General features: G+C 33.1%; 3 protein-coding genes across 4 annotated transcripts; 1 reads left to right on the forward strand and 2 right to left on the reverse strand.

The window, feature by feature from the left end:
- Positions 1-2,026: 2,026 nt before the first annotated feature.
- On the reverse strand, positions 2,027-6,899 carry LOC112525956 (ranBP2-type zinc finger protein At1g67325). 2 transcript variants are annotated; one of them, XM_025136292.1, is made up of 10 exons: positions 6,759-6,899; positions 6,509-6,554; positions 5,545-5,660; positions 3,890-4,157; positions 3,464-3,534; positions 3,234-3,279; positions 3,028-3,137; positions 2,854-2,878; positions 2,610-2,761; positions 2,027-2,356 (listed from the first exon to the last, which is right to left on the reverse strand). In XM_025136292.1, the coding sequence occupies exons 1-10, from the start codon at positions 6,765-6,767 to the stop codon at positions 2,354-2,356; spliced, it is 846 nt and encodes a 281-aa protein (XP_024992060.1). In that variant the 5' UTR covers positions 6,768-6,899; the 3' UTR covers positions 2,027-2,353. The 2 variants fall into 2 exon arrangements, with proteins under 2 accessions (XP_024992060.1, XP_024992059.1); XM_025136291.1 differs by having other exon boundaries at positions 3,881-4,157.
- A 946-nt stretch (positions 6,900-7,845) lies between these two features.
- LOC112525534 (non-specific lipid transfer protein GPI-anchored 1-like) lies at positions 7,846-9,320 on the reverse strand. Its single transcript, XM_025135700.1, has 2 exons — positions 8,940-9,320; positions 7,846-8,225 (listed from the first exon to the last, which is right to left on the reverse strand). Exons 1-2 carry the CDS (start codon positions 9,280-9,282, stop codon positions 8,011-8,013), a joined length of 558 nt encoding a protein of 185 aa, XP_024991468.1. The 5' UTR covers positions 9,283-9,320; the 3' UTR covers positions 7,846-8,010.
- A 7,918-nt stretch (positions 9,321-17,238) lies between these two features.
- LOC112525575 (probable methyltransferase At1g27930) lies at positions 17,239-18,246 on the forward strand. The gene has a single exon (XM_025135760.1). The coding sequence runs from the start codon at positions 17,350-17,352 to the stop codon at positions 18,187-18,189; it is 840 nt and encodes a 279-aa protein (XP_024991528.1). The 5' UTR covers positions 17,239-17,349; the 3' UTR covers positions 18,190-18,246.
- The last annotated feature ends 905 nt before the right edge of the window (positions 18,247-19,151 follow it).

The raw sequence follows: 19,151 nt of genomic DNA on the forward strand, positions 1-19,151 counted from the left end.
TAGGCTAGCTATGAAGCAATTGTTACTGGAGATGTGTCCCATGTTCTATTCCCACAATTTGATGCAACCACAAGGCACATGTGGCTCTTAGGTAGATGCCAAAAATAATGATGGAAGTAGAAAGTAAGTTGGTATTAAATGATCATTGTACCCTTCCTTTCAGTAAATTGAATTATTGCATTGTGTACTTGGATTCTAATCAACTGAAGACGCAAGACATAATGCTCTGACAATTGTTCAAAACATTCACAGTGATTCATAAAGTGGGGTTCCCACTTCCCAATACATTTTGAGGGTTCTTGGAGACCAAGTGGTACATAAAGTCACATGTGTTGATATTTTACCCACATATCCCAACAAAAAGAATTCCTACATCATCCTGATTTTATACATGCATAGATGGAAGATACTATGAGAATAACAATTATGATGAAAACAATGAGTTTTTGTCTTCACTTTCAGTCATTTTTATATATATTTAATCAATCACTTTTGCATGCAGTTAAAGTTTCGATCATGATGATAAAAATAAGTAAATAAAAGTATACAAGTATATATGAACAATTTATTCTCACCTTCACATCATAACCCTACCCCCCCCTCTCTCTCTCTCTCTCTCTATATATATATATATAAAAGATTGAGTTTCAGTAAGAATGAAAGTTATGATGAGAAAGATAAGAAGTGATCTCTATCATTGGATCAATCCTAATTGGAAAAAAAAAAACACTAGATCAACACAGATGAGATACGCTATATTAATCTCTTCTAAAACATAATTCATGGGTTGTTTTGATCAAGGATCCAAATTTTTTAGCTCCTATTATGACACGATACTTGGTCTATGTATATACCCATGTATACAGCCCTACTTGCACATAATTCTAACAGGCAAAAAGAAGACGGTCAATAAATGCATCTTTTGGGTATAATCACATACATGTCTTTCATTAAATATTATTTGAAATACAATAATAACGAATGCAAATAAGTTGTTCGTCATCTAACATGTAAAACCTACTTACCATTTATGGTTTTCTTTACAACTCGCTATTCAGTATTTAATTTGTTTCAATCAAGGTGCAGAACCAAATTAGAATGTTAATTAGCGATTAGGAAGAGATCTTTTGACACCACAAACCTTCGACATCTCAACAATAACAATAACAATAACTGACTACTTTCAAAAACCAAAATTGTTAAGACTGAAATAAACACCCCAAGTTCCAAACAGATAAAAATACCACAAACAAACTACACCTTGGCCCGGCCACACTAACATTAGACTTCGATTGGGGACCAAAACATGAACACGTTAGGTCCGGAAACAAAGAAACCCCCTATATCTAGTACCAATGACAAACAAAAACAAATGAAAAACCAGCACCCAGATCTCGTCAACAACTATCGGACCTTAGACCGACCTAACCAGTCCCTCCAAACCACCCCACATAGAATTAACAAGCAACAATGGCCAAAAAGCCCCTTTTATTTACTGGAAAAGGAAGCTTAAAGACAAATCTATACAACACAAAACCGCAACTGAAACCTTTTCCTCCATCTGGTTCATGTTTTCCCATGTCCAAGCAAGCAAACAAAAAAAACAACTAAAAGACATACAACCGGCCAGAAAAAAAAGGTGATGTTTTCCATTGACCAAATCAAATGCTACTCGGTTAGCAGCTTAACGAGTTTAATAGGACTCTAAAGCTTATTCTGTCAGCTATATATGACGGTTTGGTAGTGGCTTAATGATATAGAAAGTGTCTTATTCAGTAAGCTTCTAAAGGGAAACTTTATGCAAAAAGCCAAGTTTTTTTCCCAAACCTGCCATTCCCAATTAAAAAACATGCTCATTACATATATGAAAAAACCCTCTCAAACAAAAACCTTCCCAATCTATACAGATTAATCCACACAGACAGCCGTATCCATACTGGACTTGATGTAAAACCAACCAAACATCCCCTTATACAACTTCTAACACGAGACACTGATACCATGTTAGGAGTTGAGCAGCAGTTACCAAATGCAAATCAGTGCTGATGTACCACCTACTTGAAAAAATGCAAAAAAAGGTATAATATACCACCTAGAACAGTTACCAGAGCAACTAACCAGAAACATCTCACCACAACATGACGGGAAGGGACACTGTTGTATCTAATAAAAGAAATCCATAGAAAGACCATTAAAAAGATACCAATTTCCATTCAATACAAGTTGACGACACAAACCATAAGAGAGTAACTCGAAAACCGCAGCAACATGAAGAAGACGACGACGACGACATGACCGACTTTCAGACCAATACTGGGCAATTGCTCGACAACTCTGGAACATGTCCTAGTACTCACTGGAACAGTAGATAAATGCAAATTAATAACTGGATGACCACGCCCTTTAACAACAGAAAGTAACTTTGTAGAAAGACTTAAAATAAACGAAAAATGGAAAAGATTAAATGGCAAAGAGAAGTGCGTGCTCAACGTAGGTAAATGGCTGCCGAGATGTTTCACTTTACATTCACAAAGGGTACAAGCAAATGAAAATAAAAACATTTTCAAACAACATAAGTTTAATTGAACTAAACATATTACAAGACAGACCTGATCATTTTCTTCTGCCTCTTCTGAAGGGGACTTCTGCGATTCTGATGGTTTCTCAGCACCACAGTTTTGTCTGTTACATTTGGTTCTAAATGGGTAGTTTATGTTGTTACATTTATCACACTTCCAGCTCCCATCAGGCATATCTGGTTCTGAAACAGAATAGGCACACACATAGATTACGAATACCGAATATGACATGTTATATACAGAAAACTAGCAAAGTATAGGAAAATCAACTTACTGGAGCTCTTGCCTGGCTTTGCAGCCTGCAAATTTAAACAGCAAAGTTTCACAGTCAGTCATTAGTAGCATATGTAATACAAAATGCTTGAATACCATCAAACAAGAAACCGACATGCCACGGATATACTTTAACACAAGTCTAGTAAAATAAAGCAAAGAAAATAGCTAATACCTGAGCTCCTGGTTTTGGAGTATTACACTTCCTCATGTTACAAACTGTCCTAAATGAGAAATTGACATTTCCACATTTAGGACATTTCCAGTCGTTGTCACTTTTTCCATCTACGTGTTTTGAAGGAAAGAAGAACATTAGTTAACGAATAAATCCTGTGTTTGTCTAATGGTTTAAAGCATATGAAATAATCATTTATCCAATACCTTTCTTTGGAACCTTCTCCTCAGGGTAAAATCCAGGCCGTGGTCCCTATTGAGTTTCAAGGGTCAAACCGATCAATTCATGATATAGTGTAATCTTAAAGCATCAGTAGAAATGCTTTTATCTTGGTATTCAAATGACAAAAGAAAAGTTGTTAACCAGAAAAGGGAATTCAATGGAATTCTCATTTAAAGAAAATTAATATATTGCTAGAGACAGATTTCAAATATACCATAGCATTGTGGCCCATGGGCAAGGCCAACCCATATCGGTCCATTAATGGAGGTACGCCATACATGCCACCTGCACAAACAGATGTAAAATGGAAAACATCAAAGCCTCATAATGGAAACACCTAGAGAAGCAAATGCTTTAGAATATGAATGATTAGATACAAGAGAGAGAGATCACAGTCAGCACTCGTCAGCTCAGTATCACAAAATGAAACGTTGAAAAGAGATCCCAACTTCTTGCCAATTATCTAGTCATGCATAAGTGCTACTAAATGATGCAGAAAAAAACATTACATTGGTAGTCAAGTCTTGCACTACATAAAAAATGGGCAATAGTATCAAATGGATGCCAACTATCGTTCCTGAATAAAAGTAAACAAAACTATCAAATGTAGAACTATTAGAATGACACATACCATCATTACCTATCATGGATCCACCAGAGTAGGGGGGTGGAGCAGAAAGGTGTAGTGGTCGATAAGGGCTACCTCCAGAAATACGACTTCCGTAATTATAATGATAAGCAGAGCCTCCAGAAAATGGAACATCATAAGGAGGCATGGATGATCCATTGAACAAAGATGAACCATAAGGTGGAACGCCAATATACATTGACGAAGGAGCACCAGGACCAACATAAGGAGCAGCAGAAGAGTAGGCTTGTGGGGTCTGCATTGGCTTTGGAGCAGATTTCTGTACATGCAAATTTGGTAGTACCATTATGCTAACAATATGATACGTGGTAACCATTATATGAAGTTAATAAAATAACTCAACCTCACAGTTCATACATAGAAATATTCATAATCCTAATAAACTTTTACAAAATTTTGACACCAACTGTTTCCCTTTTAATACCAATACCAGTATGGTGTGATGTAGTTATCATCGTCTATCTTCAAAAGCAACTATAACTTATCAGTTCCAAGTAGCATGTCTGATCTCAGAACATTCATGTCATGGCATTCTGCAATGATGCACTCAAAGGAAAAAAAACAAGTGCCATGCGCGTCATTCTTGGATACAGTGCATGACACGGAGACAGTCTCCTGAAATACTTCAATGTGTCCCTAAATTAATTTTATTTTTGCATTCAGATCTTAAATGCTGAGAAAGAAAATTTTGAACTGGTACATTGTTCGCAGGTAAACGCAATATGGAAGAAATCATTATCAATCGATACGTTTAATTTTTGTATTACAACTTACAATGTGACTTAGAAGTATACAATTAGCACAAATGTATTATTAATTATACAAATATTATTAGAAACCGGAAAGATTATGATGTTCAATGTTACTTCATCAGTCAACAAAGTAAGTGATGGTGTTTGATGTATTATATATATATATATATATATGTATATCCATTCATCAAAAACTTGCAAGTTATAGTCAGCTAATTTTTCTGTCAAACTAAAATGGATGTGATATCAGTAAATGCAATTTATCATTTGAAGTAAAGCAAGCTGCAGTCACTCATGTTATATCCACTTTAGAGAGGGAAAGTTAGATAACTATTACTTACAACAAGTTTCTTGTACGAAATAACAATGAATGAGTGCATATATAAACATGTGAATACATTAAAAAACATAAAAACATCATACAATATTACCTACTATATTGACCAATAAAGTAACATAGTAAGCTTAGAAAATGATGTCTGGTGCTTGCACCAAGGCACTATCTCTGTTGGTGCCAAACTTACCCTACATGCATAACTACTATAGTTGCAACATCCCTACATGCATAACTTGGACTCACCATTTTAAAACCCGTTTGATAGAGAAGGTATTCAGTTCCTTATAAGGCAACCTTTGTTCCCCTCCCCAACCGATGTGGGATCTTAAAATAGTACTATGATAGACAAAGAAAGGGAGGCAGAGCAAGTTGCAACTGGTGACATCATTAGTTATTTTTCCGTTTTATATGCAAGTCAATGAAATAAAACATTACTTATCTGCATCACAATAAATACCAACCAATAAATAAAATGCAACACTTATCACAAGCTCCCCCTTCAGTGAAAAGGAGAAATTATCTACAAATATTTTAATAGAAATAAATGTAGACCGTACAGAATTATGATCAGCTGGCCTAGGTTGTGTACAGTTGCGCATATTGCAAGTTGTCCTGAAAGAGAAATTGACATTTCCACAGCTGGGGCAGGTCCAGTCATCTTCTCTACGACCACCTAATATCATAAACAACTCCAATAAAGACATCTGTAGTATTGGGAACTAGATAATGTTGGAAGAAACCATTACAACACGCCTCCTTTAACGCAGGGTTTAATTTTCAGAACCTGGAAACTTTTTTAAATTATGTATCATAATTAAAGAAAGCCTGTGGTTTTACTAGATTGAAATAAAACAACTTTCTATAAATATATACTTTAACAACTTGCGAGTACACCTATTGGTGTCTTTAAAAATAAAATTGCATATCATGGACCTTGAAGCAAAATCAGATCAAATCTTGAACCAAAGGACATCCAATATCATTGCAAATCCTTTGAGATCTAAGGTCCTAAACACTGGCTTACATCAGAGAAAGCTTGTAAACAGTTATCAACTTTTGAGACGCCAATGTGAATTGAAACACCTTCATCACATATGACATATCAACAAAGAAACACTAAGTTACAAGAATATGCATACAGCATGCTCCCCTTTTCCTGTAACTAGAGTCTACTCTAAATTTAAAATATCATTTTGAACAATCAAAATTTGCGTAGTGGTTTTGGTTTACGATCCCAGAATGTTCTCTACTGAAATGCTTTTTCATATAAGAATGTGGCTATTTGGTTGTTCCCTTATAACCCAAAGCAATTCCTACCAATTTAGAAGTTAACCTAACCCGTTCAACACTTAGAAAAAAAAGCCAAAAAGGGACTCCAATTCAGGGACAAAGAAAGAAAGCAACAACATCGTCCTAAGGATAAACCCTTCACATAGTCAACCACTGACAAACAAGCAAAATAAACAAGAAAAAAAATGAACAAACAGTGGAATAAACAAACGCTTTAACAATTGGGCATACCATCAGTTCTGGCACGTTTGGCCGCCGAGGAGTTTCTGTTATCAACCTAAAACCACATAACAAACAAAAACAAAACCAAATCGTATAAAACACAGGAAAAGCATGAGAGTTGGGATTAAAAAACCTAATATTTATTTCTTAAATCTGCGAAAAAAAGGTATTTGGATCGAAAAGGATAATAATCGAGTTCAAAATTTTAGATCTTGGTATAAAATTAGTGATTGATTTGAGGCTCTAGACGGAGATTTACCTGAGACATCACGATAGCGATCGGAGAAATTCGTTGAATTGGCTATGAAGAAGGGACTTGGTGACAGGGAGGAAGAGGAAGAGGAGAGTGACGAAATTGCTGGAGATCAAATAAAGGGTTCACATCGGATCAAGCCCCAGCCCCAGCCCCAGCCCCAGCAATGTTATGTTACTATCCGATACAAGACCATGGCCCAATGATGTTTCATGTAAGTCCGGCCCGATAGTTTAGCCCATTTAATTTCCAACAGCATTCATACATTTTTTACCTCATTGGGAATTGGGAATTGGGAATTGGGAATTGGGAACTGGGAAGAATGAAAAGATTTTCCCGTGTGAGGTACAAACAGATTTTTCTAGTTCTTTTTTTTTTAATAAAAAAAAAAAACCTACAATTAATTGTGACAAGCCAAAACCTAGGTATATATAACTATTATAGACTGACTGATAAGCTCTTTTCCTATTTTTTATATTTCAAGAAAATCATAAGGTTTTTATAACATGTATCAAGTATGAAATTTCATTTAAAATATTTATTATCATTTGTTTAAAATACATGATGTAACTGTCAAGTTTAATATATCTAAAACTTTATATCAGCTTTATTTATGGTTTAAGTAGGGGCGAAATTAGCCATAAATAAGACTAAGTTATGTGATCCAAAAACTATTTTAAATTTTTTTATTTATATTTTTAAAATTGTAAAAAAGAAAAATGGAAAAGACAATTTTGACTACCATTTCTACATTCAAGTGCACAAAACAGGTGTTAATAGGTTTGAATATTCTAAACTACGATTGAATTGCTCAATTGAGCCTGTTAATCAGTGTCCAATATGTTTTATCTAGGCGTAACATTGGAGTATATAAATAGACAAGTGTTTGAATCTAACAGTTGTTACAGTATAAGAGCTTCAAGTCGTTTAGGAACTCTCGTATCACTATCATTATATACATGTTTCGTCTCTGGCAGTGGCATATGATGATATTAAGTAAGAAGAGCATGAACTTAATACATTTCAATAAAAAAAAATATTCTCAAACAAATGTACGTCGTATTTCAATAGAAAACCAAAATAACACCATTAACACGAAATTAAAAAAACATTATTATGGAAAAATCAAACTACCAAACATTATCCAATTTAAGAAAAGGTCTCGAGTAACCAATGCATCAAACAAAGACTAAACCACAAACCATGGACAAGATAATAATTAAGCACCAAAAGCCAAGCCATGGACCTAATTAAGATCTTAGCCATCTAGGTTCGGAAATAAAAGGTTTGTAGCTAACAACAATGTTACAGGAATGAAAATGGAAGCTACAACCAGCGGTGCATCATACTTCACCGCATCTGAACGGGACGACGACGTTGACGATGGCATTCCTCCGGCCGTCGTAGGGACGATCGAACTATTACTAGTGAATATGGCCGCATCCGGTGAATTTGCTGGTAGCTTCAGAAGCCCTATCATTATTTTCATATTATAAAGATTAAAAATAAAAATTATTATTCATTAATTAATAAACACTACAACAAAATTGATTTTATAGGATGTAAAAAATGTAGAAACGTTCTAAAAAAAATGGGTTCATATAACATTTTTCAGAAGTATCATAAAAAATAGCTAATAAAACATTTTATTAGAAACGATTTAAAGAATATGTTATAGAACAACTGAAAACATCCAATAAACCTATTGTAATGCTTTTAAATATGACGTTTAATTTTATGTTTTGGTCTTACGAATAGGGGTGTAAACTAATAGAATTGAGTCAAGTAGCATGTTATTCCAGCTCGACTCGAAAAAAGAATATCAAGCACTCGAGCTCAATTAACTTTTTCAAAGTCAGATTCGAGCTCGAGTTCAAATATTTTTTCAATGTTTGAGCTCGAGCTCAATGCCCGTTTTTAAGCTCGAATTTGAGATCAATTAACTTGTTTATTTACTCAAGTTCGAAGATTTTTATATTTGATTATAAAAGTTGTAAGCATATAAATATATTTGGTTCGAAAATATGTATGTTTGAACGGCTCAGCTCGTGAAGTTAGTCGAGCTTTCGAACGAATCGAGTTCGAAAATATATATGTTTATAACCTTAGTTGCTTAGGAACTAAATTCTATAAAGTATTTTATTAGAACTTGAAACTGTTAAAAGAAGAGAGAGAGTAATTAATTACTTGGGCAATCGGTGATGCTGGCGTTAGCGATCTTACACGCCGCCGGCAGCTGCAGAAGGCGGCTCTCTTGAATCTTCATCTTTTGCAAAGCTGGATTTGTACCGTTATGAATCTGCTGTATAACAAAACATAGACACGCTGGATTACTATCTTTCATCTCCTTCACCGAGTCACAGCATTTCTGCTGCGGCGCAGCCTCTTTTCCGGTGGCAAACGCCACACACGTCATCACCGCCGTCAGCTTCGACGCACACTGCTCCCCTAACGACTGCTCCGCCGCCGTCACACCACCACTCATCCACACCACCGTGATCAAAACAGCAAATCCATTTTTGATCCACATTTTGGAAATTGTTGCAGTTTTTGTGTGATTAAGTTGGTTTTTTCTTGTATTTTATCTAGGAATGGAGGGATGGTTTAATAATTGACGAGAGGTTGTTGCAAGAAGTAATGGCGGTGACAGCAGGTGGTTGTTGTCATTTATTTGCTTCCCGTTAAATGAGTTTGGATGGATGAGTTGTCAACTCGCTAGTCTATCCACGTCACCATGCATTAAACTTTCATAAATATTTCTTTAGGGTGCGTTTGGTAGGCAGAACAGGGTGGGACAGGACAGAACAGAACACACTTGTACCATGTTTGTTATGGTTTTATGTGGGACTAACTGGAACTAACTAGAACAAGGGTGGGACAAGGGAGTCCACCCTTTACCCCTGGAACTAACTAGAACAAGGAATTTTTTACCCCTTTACCCTCAATCCCTTCCACCGTCTTCTTCCATCGTACTTCACAGCGTCTCAATCGGCGACCCTCCATCGCACACCCTCAATCGGCGACCCTCCATAGCACAGCCTCAATCGGCGACCCTCCATCGTACACCCTCCATCTCGACAGCCTCAATCGGCGACCCTCCATCGCACAGCCTCAATCGGCGACCCTCCATCGTACACCCTCCATCTCGACAGCCTCAATCGGCGACCCTCCATCGCACAGCCTCAATCGGCGACCCTCCATCGTACACCCTCCATCTCGACAGCGACGACACCCTCCATCGCACACCCTCCATCTTGACGGCGACGGGAGTTCTAGTCCATACACACAGTCTGCCTCCATCACATTACCTTCTCCTTCATCAGGTACATGATTGCCCTAACCTTCTCCTTCTCCATCGCTATGTTTGAATCGATTTAGGGTTTGCTAGGTTTGAATCGATTTAGGGTTTATGCTAAGAGGATTACAGCAACTACATTTTTACCAGCTTGTTTATGCTAAGAGGATTACAGCAATCGATTTAGGGTTTACATTGATTATGATTGCTGAATGTTGTTGTTGATGAATTGGTTTACATTGATTATAATTGCTGAATTGATTATGATTGCTGAATGTTGTTGTTGATGAATTGGTTTACGGGGTAAATTGGTCATTTTAACCAGTTCTGTCTTGTCCTGTCCTGTCTTACCAAACGCTGAACAGCTGTCCTGTCCTGTCCTGTCCCGTCCTGTCCCGTCCTGTCCTGTCCAGTCCTGTCTGCGCACCAAACGCACCCTTAAAGAATTTATTGTATCAAAATGTTAATCCAACCGTTCAAATTAATATTATTATTTTATATAAGTCACATCAGCCTTAAAAAAAATCTTTTTTTATATGAAATATGCATAACGTGTGATAATAAAGAGTTAAGTGGAAATACTTATATGTAAAAGTAAATTCGGATTCTTATCAATTTTAATCTTAAATTGAATTTCAAAAATGAATTGATTTGGTACTTCCTATTAATGTTGATCTATTAAAATTCTTCAATTATGATTGATTCAATAATATAAATATTTTCTTTCGTTCTCGCATAACTCAATCCATGGATGTTAAGATAAATATTCATAACAAAAAATGCTTAATTATTGCATTTTTTTAGCTTAAAATGACAATTTTATCCTTAATAAAAAATAAACGTTTCCGTTTAAAAGTAAGTGCTTATTTTGAGACAAATTAATATAATAATACAGTCATTTATTTTAAAACAAATGAATAATGTTGTTCAGAAAACACTCGGTTGATTGTACTTTCCAAAAATTAACAAGGAAATTATAGTTACATAGACAACAACATTAGGAGTCAAATTAAATGCAACCATCTAACAATTAATGTCACCTAGTTGAAACTAAATGTACGAGTATCAACATAATCATGAAAACAGTTCACAAAATGATAACCATACTTGTATCTCGATTATTGGACGGTTAATCTCGATAGTAGGTGTAATGGACCATGGCTTGTACGGGTTCTTTTCATATTTAGTTTAGTCATAATTTCTATATGAAAACTAATAAAGATTGTAATGGAATAATTTTTATATGTCTAGCTGGTCACTGATAAATTTGTATCTCAATACAATCTTATTTAATGTGTATTTAAATTATGTTAAAATTTTAATATAAAAAAGCATGAAATTTAGCTACTTAAATCATTTAAATAAACAACATAACTCTAAAATACTTTGATTGTTTACATCATTTGAAGCACATCTATTCTAGGTGCTTTGATTGTCAAGACCCCAAACTTCAAAATACTTCATATGATATATCACTCTTTTAAAAACCATTAGTTCAAAGCATAAAAAAGCTTAAATATATTGAATTTTATCAAACACTATTTCCTACTTCGACTAAGAACAAATTATTTTAAAAAATGTAGGTATTTTCGAATCGAAAATATCTAAGCCTTAACATTCTTTGTTCCCTATATTAAAAATCATAGGTTCCAGGCAACGTTAACTATTTTTGGAGAATAAATTATAATGACACGGTGAAACAATTTTGTCATATAAATCATGCCTAGTTTAAAAATAGTTTCGATTTTCTGACCACATATTGTATTGTGGTTGAATAGTAAAACAAAAACCACTAAACACGAACATTTATAGTTTTCTTCTAAAACACATAATCTTATGTTAGACTGATCATATATCAAACGTGATGATACCATTATTACCTCATGTCATACAACATCCACTCTTTGATCTGAGCTACGAGGATCCATCAAACATATTTCGAGTACAACATTACATTATTATTTATATCGATGTTTCGACGTACTTCGAACCTTTCAAATGTTATTCCAATTTAATGGTTTAATTATAGTCATACTATGTATTGGCAACTTTTAGTTATATAATTTCACGCCCAAAAAACGAATCTTAGGAGTTTCACGATTAGATAAACACCTGCAAATGCAATTTAGACAATTAAGACAAGTCCCTAATTCAATTTCAATCCAAGTCCATGTCCAACTATAGCATTTTTAATCTTCATGGCCCAATAATATGAAGTAAAAAAGTCCATTAGTAAATAGCCCAATATATCGGCCCAAAATCAATATCAATTCACCAGCAGTTGACAGTGACACGACTTCTTTTATTTCGCTTGTCGGCCGAACCCACAGAACAGCAATATCACAATATGTTTAGCGAGGTTTGTTTTTCCATTTAATTTTTTAATTAAATTATCGATATAAATTAAGTTGATATTTGTTTTATGATATCAAATATGACATACATCATTATTTTATGCTTTAACTTAAATGAGTCATTTGGTTTATAGTTGTAATTATTAATCCGGTTATTTTAATTTGGTTTTCGGTTATCTTTAAAGATGGAAACTTTATCCATTGGAGCGGGTATCTATGGGTACCCGACCTTAATGGAGCAAGGATTTTCCGCTTTGACAATTAACAAGACGGGAACGGACGTTTATTTGTATACCTGAAAGGGGGTTGGAATAGCATTATCCGCCCCTAATCCAACTCTGATTAACATTTTTTGTTAAATATATGTATATAATGTGTATAAATAAACAAATATATGTATGTTTGTAAACATTTAGTACCATAACAAATATATTCGATTTTTAATATTGGTAATTAATGTAGTGACAATTTATTATTATTTTAATTTTAAATGACATTGTTTTTTTTAACTAAATGGGTACCCAATGGGTTCCCCGAACCCATTAGGGATTAAATGGATCGGGGATGAGGGGCCTAAACAATCTCGGGACTGGGGACGCATTAACCGCCCAATACTTTTCTCCTTTTCCATCCTCACTTATCTTATTTGGTTCATGTTAAACTGAATATATTTTATATTTATAATAATCTTATTATTATTATTAACAATTTTTGTTATTTTTAGACAAATAAAACCATTATTAAGCGTATAGTTTCATCTTTGGTTGTTTTTAAATTTTGGTTATCGGTTAATTTTATAGGGTTTTTCTTAGACCGAATAAAAATTACATTTTCAGTTTTGTTGTATTTTCTAGATCAACAAGCTACAAAATTAGGGTTTCTACTGAGCAACTATCAAGCTATTATCAATTAAGTTATATCGAGTTGATATTTTAACAAGTTGCTTATTTTAAAAAAAAAATACATCACGGTAATTTTGAGTTTCTATCAAGCCAAGATTGTGTAAGTAGCATCACACAATCACGAGACTAACGTTTTCACTCGAAACGCCATGATTTTCTTTTTGAGTTCCTTGTTTATTTAAATTACACAATTTGAAAATTTTTGGGTCGATTTCGTACAATCACATAACTATGAGAACATGACTTTTATTTGTAACTCACATTGAAATGCTTTTTAATTTTTCAAATTTACATGCTAGCAAAATTTGGGTTACCATCAATGTGGGGGTGTTATTAGTGTGAATCCAAAAAAAAATTCTCCTATACCAAGAATTGTATCAGTTATAACTGGTAAAAAGATCAACTACTAACATCTACGTTCACATATTTTGAAATGAGCTGCTAAATTAAGTTATAGTTTAGATGAAGGAAGTATGACCGTTTTATCAATAATTGAAACCCAATCGGAAAACCATCAAAGTCTTTATATCAATTGAATTGGTTACCAATAACTTTAGTTGGTACACGTTGAAAATTTATGGTTGTAGGTGTCTTTTTATATTAAAGAAGTAATCAAAATCAATATTGACAAAATGAACAATATATTGATAGTGAACAAAAAAAAATAAAGAACTAATCAGTGAAAATATCAGAAAACATGTAGATCAGATTTCAACGCACATACATCAAATATAAGAATAGGATAATCACCAAACACAGAATAAACACAATGATTAAAAAAAATGTTTCCATTATATAAGCATCAATAAAACCATCTTTAAAGAAAATTATAAATTTTACTTTGATTTTTTTTTTTTAAGCATTTCCGGTTGCTTGAGTTGAGGGAGTGTGATGGAGTTGGAAATTGTGTTTACATTTCTACAAGAAAATAGACATAAAAAAGGGAGAAATTGGGAATGGTTAAAGAATAAAAAAAGCATTTTCTTGATATATACGTTTTTTATAAATATAATATAAATGTAAATTATTTGAAAGAATGTTATTTTGCAGAGAGAAACCACGAGATTTAACTAAATTAAAATTAATAAATAAGATTTGTGGGAAGGGAAGGGGTACGTGGCGGCACGTAGTGGAGTCACGGAAATCAAGAAGCCTGTGCCAACATTACTTTGACAAATATACTATTTAATTCCCATCACTCATCCATCTTCAACACGACTTCACCACATATGTAGAAGTAGCAGTATTATTTAGAGTCAATTGCATTTTTCATCCCTCTATTTCACCAAAAATCTGATTTTAGTCCCTCAACTTCATTAATTACATCCTAACCCCTGTAGTTTGACTCGTGGATCTTTTTTTCCCTTACAAATTCCAAGTCAATCTTTTGTTTCGATATAGCACTTCATAGCTTTGATCCTTTTTTTTAATAAATTGTTGTCTTTCTAAAAAGAAAATATTTAATTTAGTCATGATGTAAATGATTATGATAAAATGTAAATATTGTTATTGGTGACCGTAATTAATAATCTTACTACATATTTCATGATACTTATTAATTAGTAGTCAATAGATGTAAATAAAAAAAATTACGAAATAACTTTTAAGACAAAAATAAAAATTTAATTTACAAATTTAATTTATACAAGTTCATGTCTTCGTTGGTTGACTTTGACGCTTCACAAAATGGAGCCATACCTCTTCTAAATGAAACTTGGAACATTTCCACGTACTTTCTTTCTTTATATTTTTATGGAAAAACAAAAATTCAAGTTTAAAAAAAAAACAAATTGCATGAAAAAATAACATACTTTAACTTGATTCTTACTTTGGGTAATGTATTTTTAAAACTTTTTGTTTGATACCTAAGATGTAAAGTTTTAAACATTTAAGTATCTCGAGTAACCAGTTGAAGTATTAACCGATTATGATGAAATTGAGTTGAATAGCAAATAGTATTGAGTTTGATACCACATCACTCGCCACATCAGCATGATAACCGATTAATGCTTCAACCGGTTACTTGAGTACTTAAATGTTTAAAACTTTATATTTTAGGTACCAAAATGAAAGTTTTAAAAATACTTTACTCAAATAAAAATCAAGTTAAAGTACATTACTTTTTTCATACAATTTGCTCTTTAAAAAAATACACCTTCTATACAAGACCAATTGTGCATATTTTTCTCTTATATTTTTAAAAATAAATATTTATTTTCAAACATAAATAACTACTTTTCTATTCAACCCTCTTTATAAGATCAACTATATATATATATATATATATATATATATATATTATTAAGGATAAAATTGTTCTTTGACTGATTAAAAAGTTTAATAATTACATATTTTTAAATTTATATGCTATTTCAACTGTAGACATTTATTTTGGAATGAATATAATATACTTCAACTTCAGTAAATTTTTAATTTTAAGGATTACAATATGAATATTAGGATTAAAATATGAATGCATTTAATTCCCACATTTTTGAACAAAGTTTCTATATGATCCATTCCTAGTCTATGATTTGATGTTGTTGTTGCATTTTGCTTGCTTCAAAATTATACTTTCATATCGTTTAATAGATTTTGCTTTTAATTTACTCAACAAACGAATTTAACAAACTTTTTATTTCCTAAAACATCGACGACTTGCGTAATTATTAATATATCAACACATGCTACGCATCTACGTATTTAGAGTCTAGATTGCCTATATATTTCTACATAAAACAAAAGGACAAACACTATAGTCATGTCTAGTTGTCGATAGTGGAGTAAAAAGACAAGTATGAAAACAAGTGTTTACTCTAAAACAAGATATCGAACGAGTCTTTTATAATCGAGTAACCGGCGATAAAACTAATAAAAGAGCTTTAGTTTAGTGGGGAATAGAAAAGATATTTGAGATGGATACTTTCATCTTTTCTATATTTTCTTTAATTTTTTTATAATAAACACTTTAAAATCTTATTTTTCTTAATGTGTTATAAATCCAAATATATATTATGCATAGAAATATCATCAAATTGTTTTATTCAAAAAATATAATAACTTGCGATGCACGAATCTTTTTAATTGTTTCATTCTTTATAGCATGAAACATCGTGATATATTAACATTTCATACACCCCGGGTTTTTTTAAGCATAATCTTTTAAGTAGATCATATTTTATATAATATAAATGAAATTCATACATAATTTAATTACAAAATTTTTAGGTATATAATATAAATAAAATTCACACATATATCTTAATTATCACCTTTTTATGTATATAATACTTTATATCATATAAATTAAATTCACAAACATACAAATCATTTAAGGAGTGTTTGATTATATATATGTGGGTATATATATATTTGATTATTTTATGTTTATATAATATATAACAGGTTAATTTCCACTTAAATTCAATATTTTATTTCAGATTAAATTAAAAAAGTATAAATCTAATGGTTATTTGTTTACCTCTTAATAATTTCATTAAGAGACAACATTTAAATCGTTAAGAGGTGAATTTTGTTTGACAAAAAAAAAATCGGTCTCTTAATGGTTCTAAAACCTTCTGAATGATTTTGTATCCTGAGCCTCCATTAATCATTCAACGTCATAATTTCATTCTAAATAATTACCAAATAATTCTATTTTATTTTGTACTATATCATGCGAATCTTTTAATGATTCTAACTATTTAATTATTCTACACTAAACCATTTAGCAATGGTCAAACAACGTTTTAATCTTATTTTGAATCTCTGTAATTTTAACATTTAATTTTGCAATTTTAATAAAATATGTTATAGAGCATTTACTCATGAAATCTTTAACGTCAAAAAAACTAAAATATCTAAAACCCACATCCAAAATAGAATGGTCAAGACGAACCAACCAATAGTATTCCAGTCTAACGCCGTTATCTTTTCTTCAACGCGTCTAACACCGTCATCTATATCTCCACTGTCATAAACCCAAATCTTAGATCTTCATATGTCCTTCCCATTGGTCGGAAAACTCAAACACTTCACAAAAAACCATGAAAAATAATCTCCCACACCTCCCTGAACGGCGACTCTTCATCGCCTTATCCGCCATAACTCTCATCGCCGCCGGCCTCCTCGTATTCACCTTCACCGGTCCCGGCAACCGCCGCTTCTTCTGCAATCAACCCATCTCCGATAACTTTCATTCCATGACATCTCCGATTCAACTCAAAGCCATCCTCCACTACGCCACTTCCCGAATCGTCCCTCAACAATCGTTCTCGGAAATCACCATCTCCTTCGACGTTCTCCGATCGATTTCCCCCTGCAACTTCCTCGTTTTTGGGCTCGGTCACGATTCACTGATGTGGGCTTCGTTTAACAGCCGTGGAAGAACGCTGTTTCTCGAAGAAGATCCGACGTGGGTTCAGACGGTGCTGAAAGACGCGCCGGATCTCAACGCCGCCGTCGTTAAGTACCGAACGAAGCTTTCCGAAGCCGATGAGCTTATGAATACGTACCGATCGGAACCGGAATGTGCTCCGGCGAAATCATACATCCGGGGGAATACCCGGTGCAGGTTAGCACTCACGAGTTTACCTGATGAGGTGTACGATAACGAGTGGGATATGATAATGATCGATGCACCGAGGGGTTATTTTGATGCAGCGCCGGGAAGGATGGCTGCGATTTACTCCGCGACTGTGATGGCGAGGAACAGGAAAAAGTCCGGCGTGACGCACGTGTTTTTGCACGATGTTAATCGGAAGGTGGAGAAAGCTTACGCGAACGAGTTTTTGTGTCAGAAGTATTTGAAGCATGCGGTGGGACGGTTGTGGCATTTTGAGATACCGCCGGCGAGTAACGTGACCGACGGCGGTTGGTTTTGCTAGGATGATTGGTAGGAGACGAGTGTTTTTGGACTTTTTAGTAATTTATTTTTATTTTTATTTTTGAAATCTCTATACCATTTGCGTCTATTTGCGTTCATTTTGAAAAATAAAAGGCTCCAGTTTAATAGATGAATACATGTCCCTTTTTAATTAAAGTAAATCCTTATTAAATATAAATACCGATGATAACTTATTAGCAAAAGGAAAAAAGAATTACTTTAAGTTCACAAGGGGTAAGGAATATTCATGAGAAATTAAAAATCTTAGCCATTTTTTTTTTGAAAATTTTAAAAATATCACTATCTCTTTGTAAATGGTACATCCCTAACTTGTGAAGACGTTAAAAGATAAAAAAAAAATAAAAAATCAATTTTCATTCACTTGCGAACGTGTGTGAAAAGTGAATTTTTTTTTTTCAAATATCATCTGTTTGTGAAGGTGTTTTTACGCATTTGAGTGAAAATTGATTTTTTTTTGTCTTTTAGCTTTTTTGCAAGCATCAAGGTTGCACTTGTAGGGGTAATGATATTCTTTTTGAAATTTCTAGGAAAAAACGGTTGAGGAATTAATTTAGTCCATAAAAATAACTATTTCCTTTGATTTCCCTATTCATCATCCCTTATTTCGTAAAACCTTTTCATTTTGAACTAAAAGATACATATTTATTAACATGATTATATATATATATATATATATATATATATAAAAGTCATAATAATTAATGATAATTGAAAAGAAAAACCGAAAAAGGAAATATTTCATTTACAAGTTCTTTTATGTATCACTAGTGTGTTGCATGGTAACAATAAATATTTTAAGCAAGTACTTGAGTGGGTTAAGACAAAATGTAATTGCTCGATTAACAATTAATTAGATACAACTTAAAACACCGAATGTATTCCCATAAGTGATTCGTTTGCATATATTAATAATCGCTTTTGGTTACGAAGAGATTGAGATGT

The sequence above is a fragment of the Cynara cardunculus genome, assembly GCF_001531365.2.
Source record: "Cynara cardunculus var. scolymus isolate 2C chromosome LG 13, CcrdV1, whole genome shotgun sequence".
Taxonomy (NCBI): Eukaryota; Viridiplantae; Streptophyta; class Magnoliopsida; order Asterales; family Asteraceae; genus Cynara; species Cynara cardunculus.

Excerpts from the sequence above, each read along its gene's own strand:
- LOC112525575 (XM_025135760.1), top strand. The coding sequence starts at position 17,350 with ATGAAAAATAATCTCCCACACCTCCCTGAACGGCGACTCTTCATCGCC.
- LOC112525534 (XM_025135700.1), bottom strand. The coding sequence starts at position 9,282 with ATGTGGATCAAAAATGGATTTGCTGTTTTGATCACGGTGGTGTGGATG. Across the intron at positions 8,226-8,939 it reads CAGCATCACCGATTGCCCAA|GGCTTCTGAAGCTACCAGCA; the intron begins GTAATTAATTAC and ends AAATAATGATAG.
- LOC112525956 (XM_025136291.1), bottom strand. Across the intron at positions 5,661-6,508 it reads CAAACGTGCCAGAACTGATG|GTGGTCGTAGAGAAGATGAC; the intron begins GTATGCCCAATT and ends TTATGATATTAG. Across the intron at positions 3,138-3,233 it reads GGAGAAGGTTCCAAAGAAAG|ATGGAAAAAGTGACAACGAC; the intron begins GTATTGGATAAA and ends CAAAACACGTAG.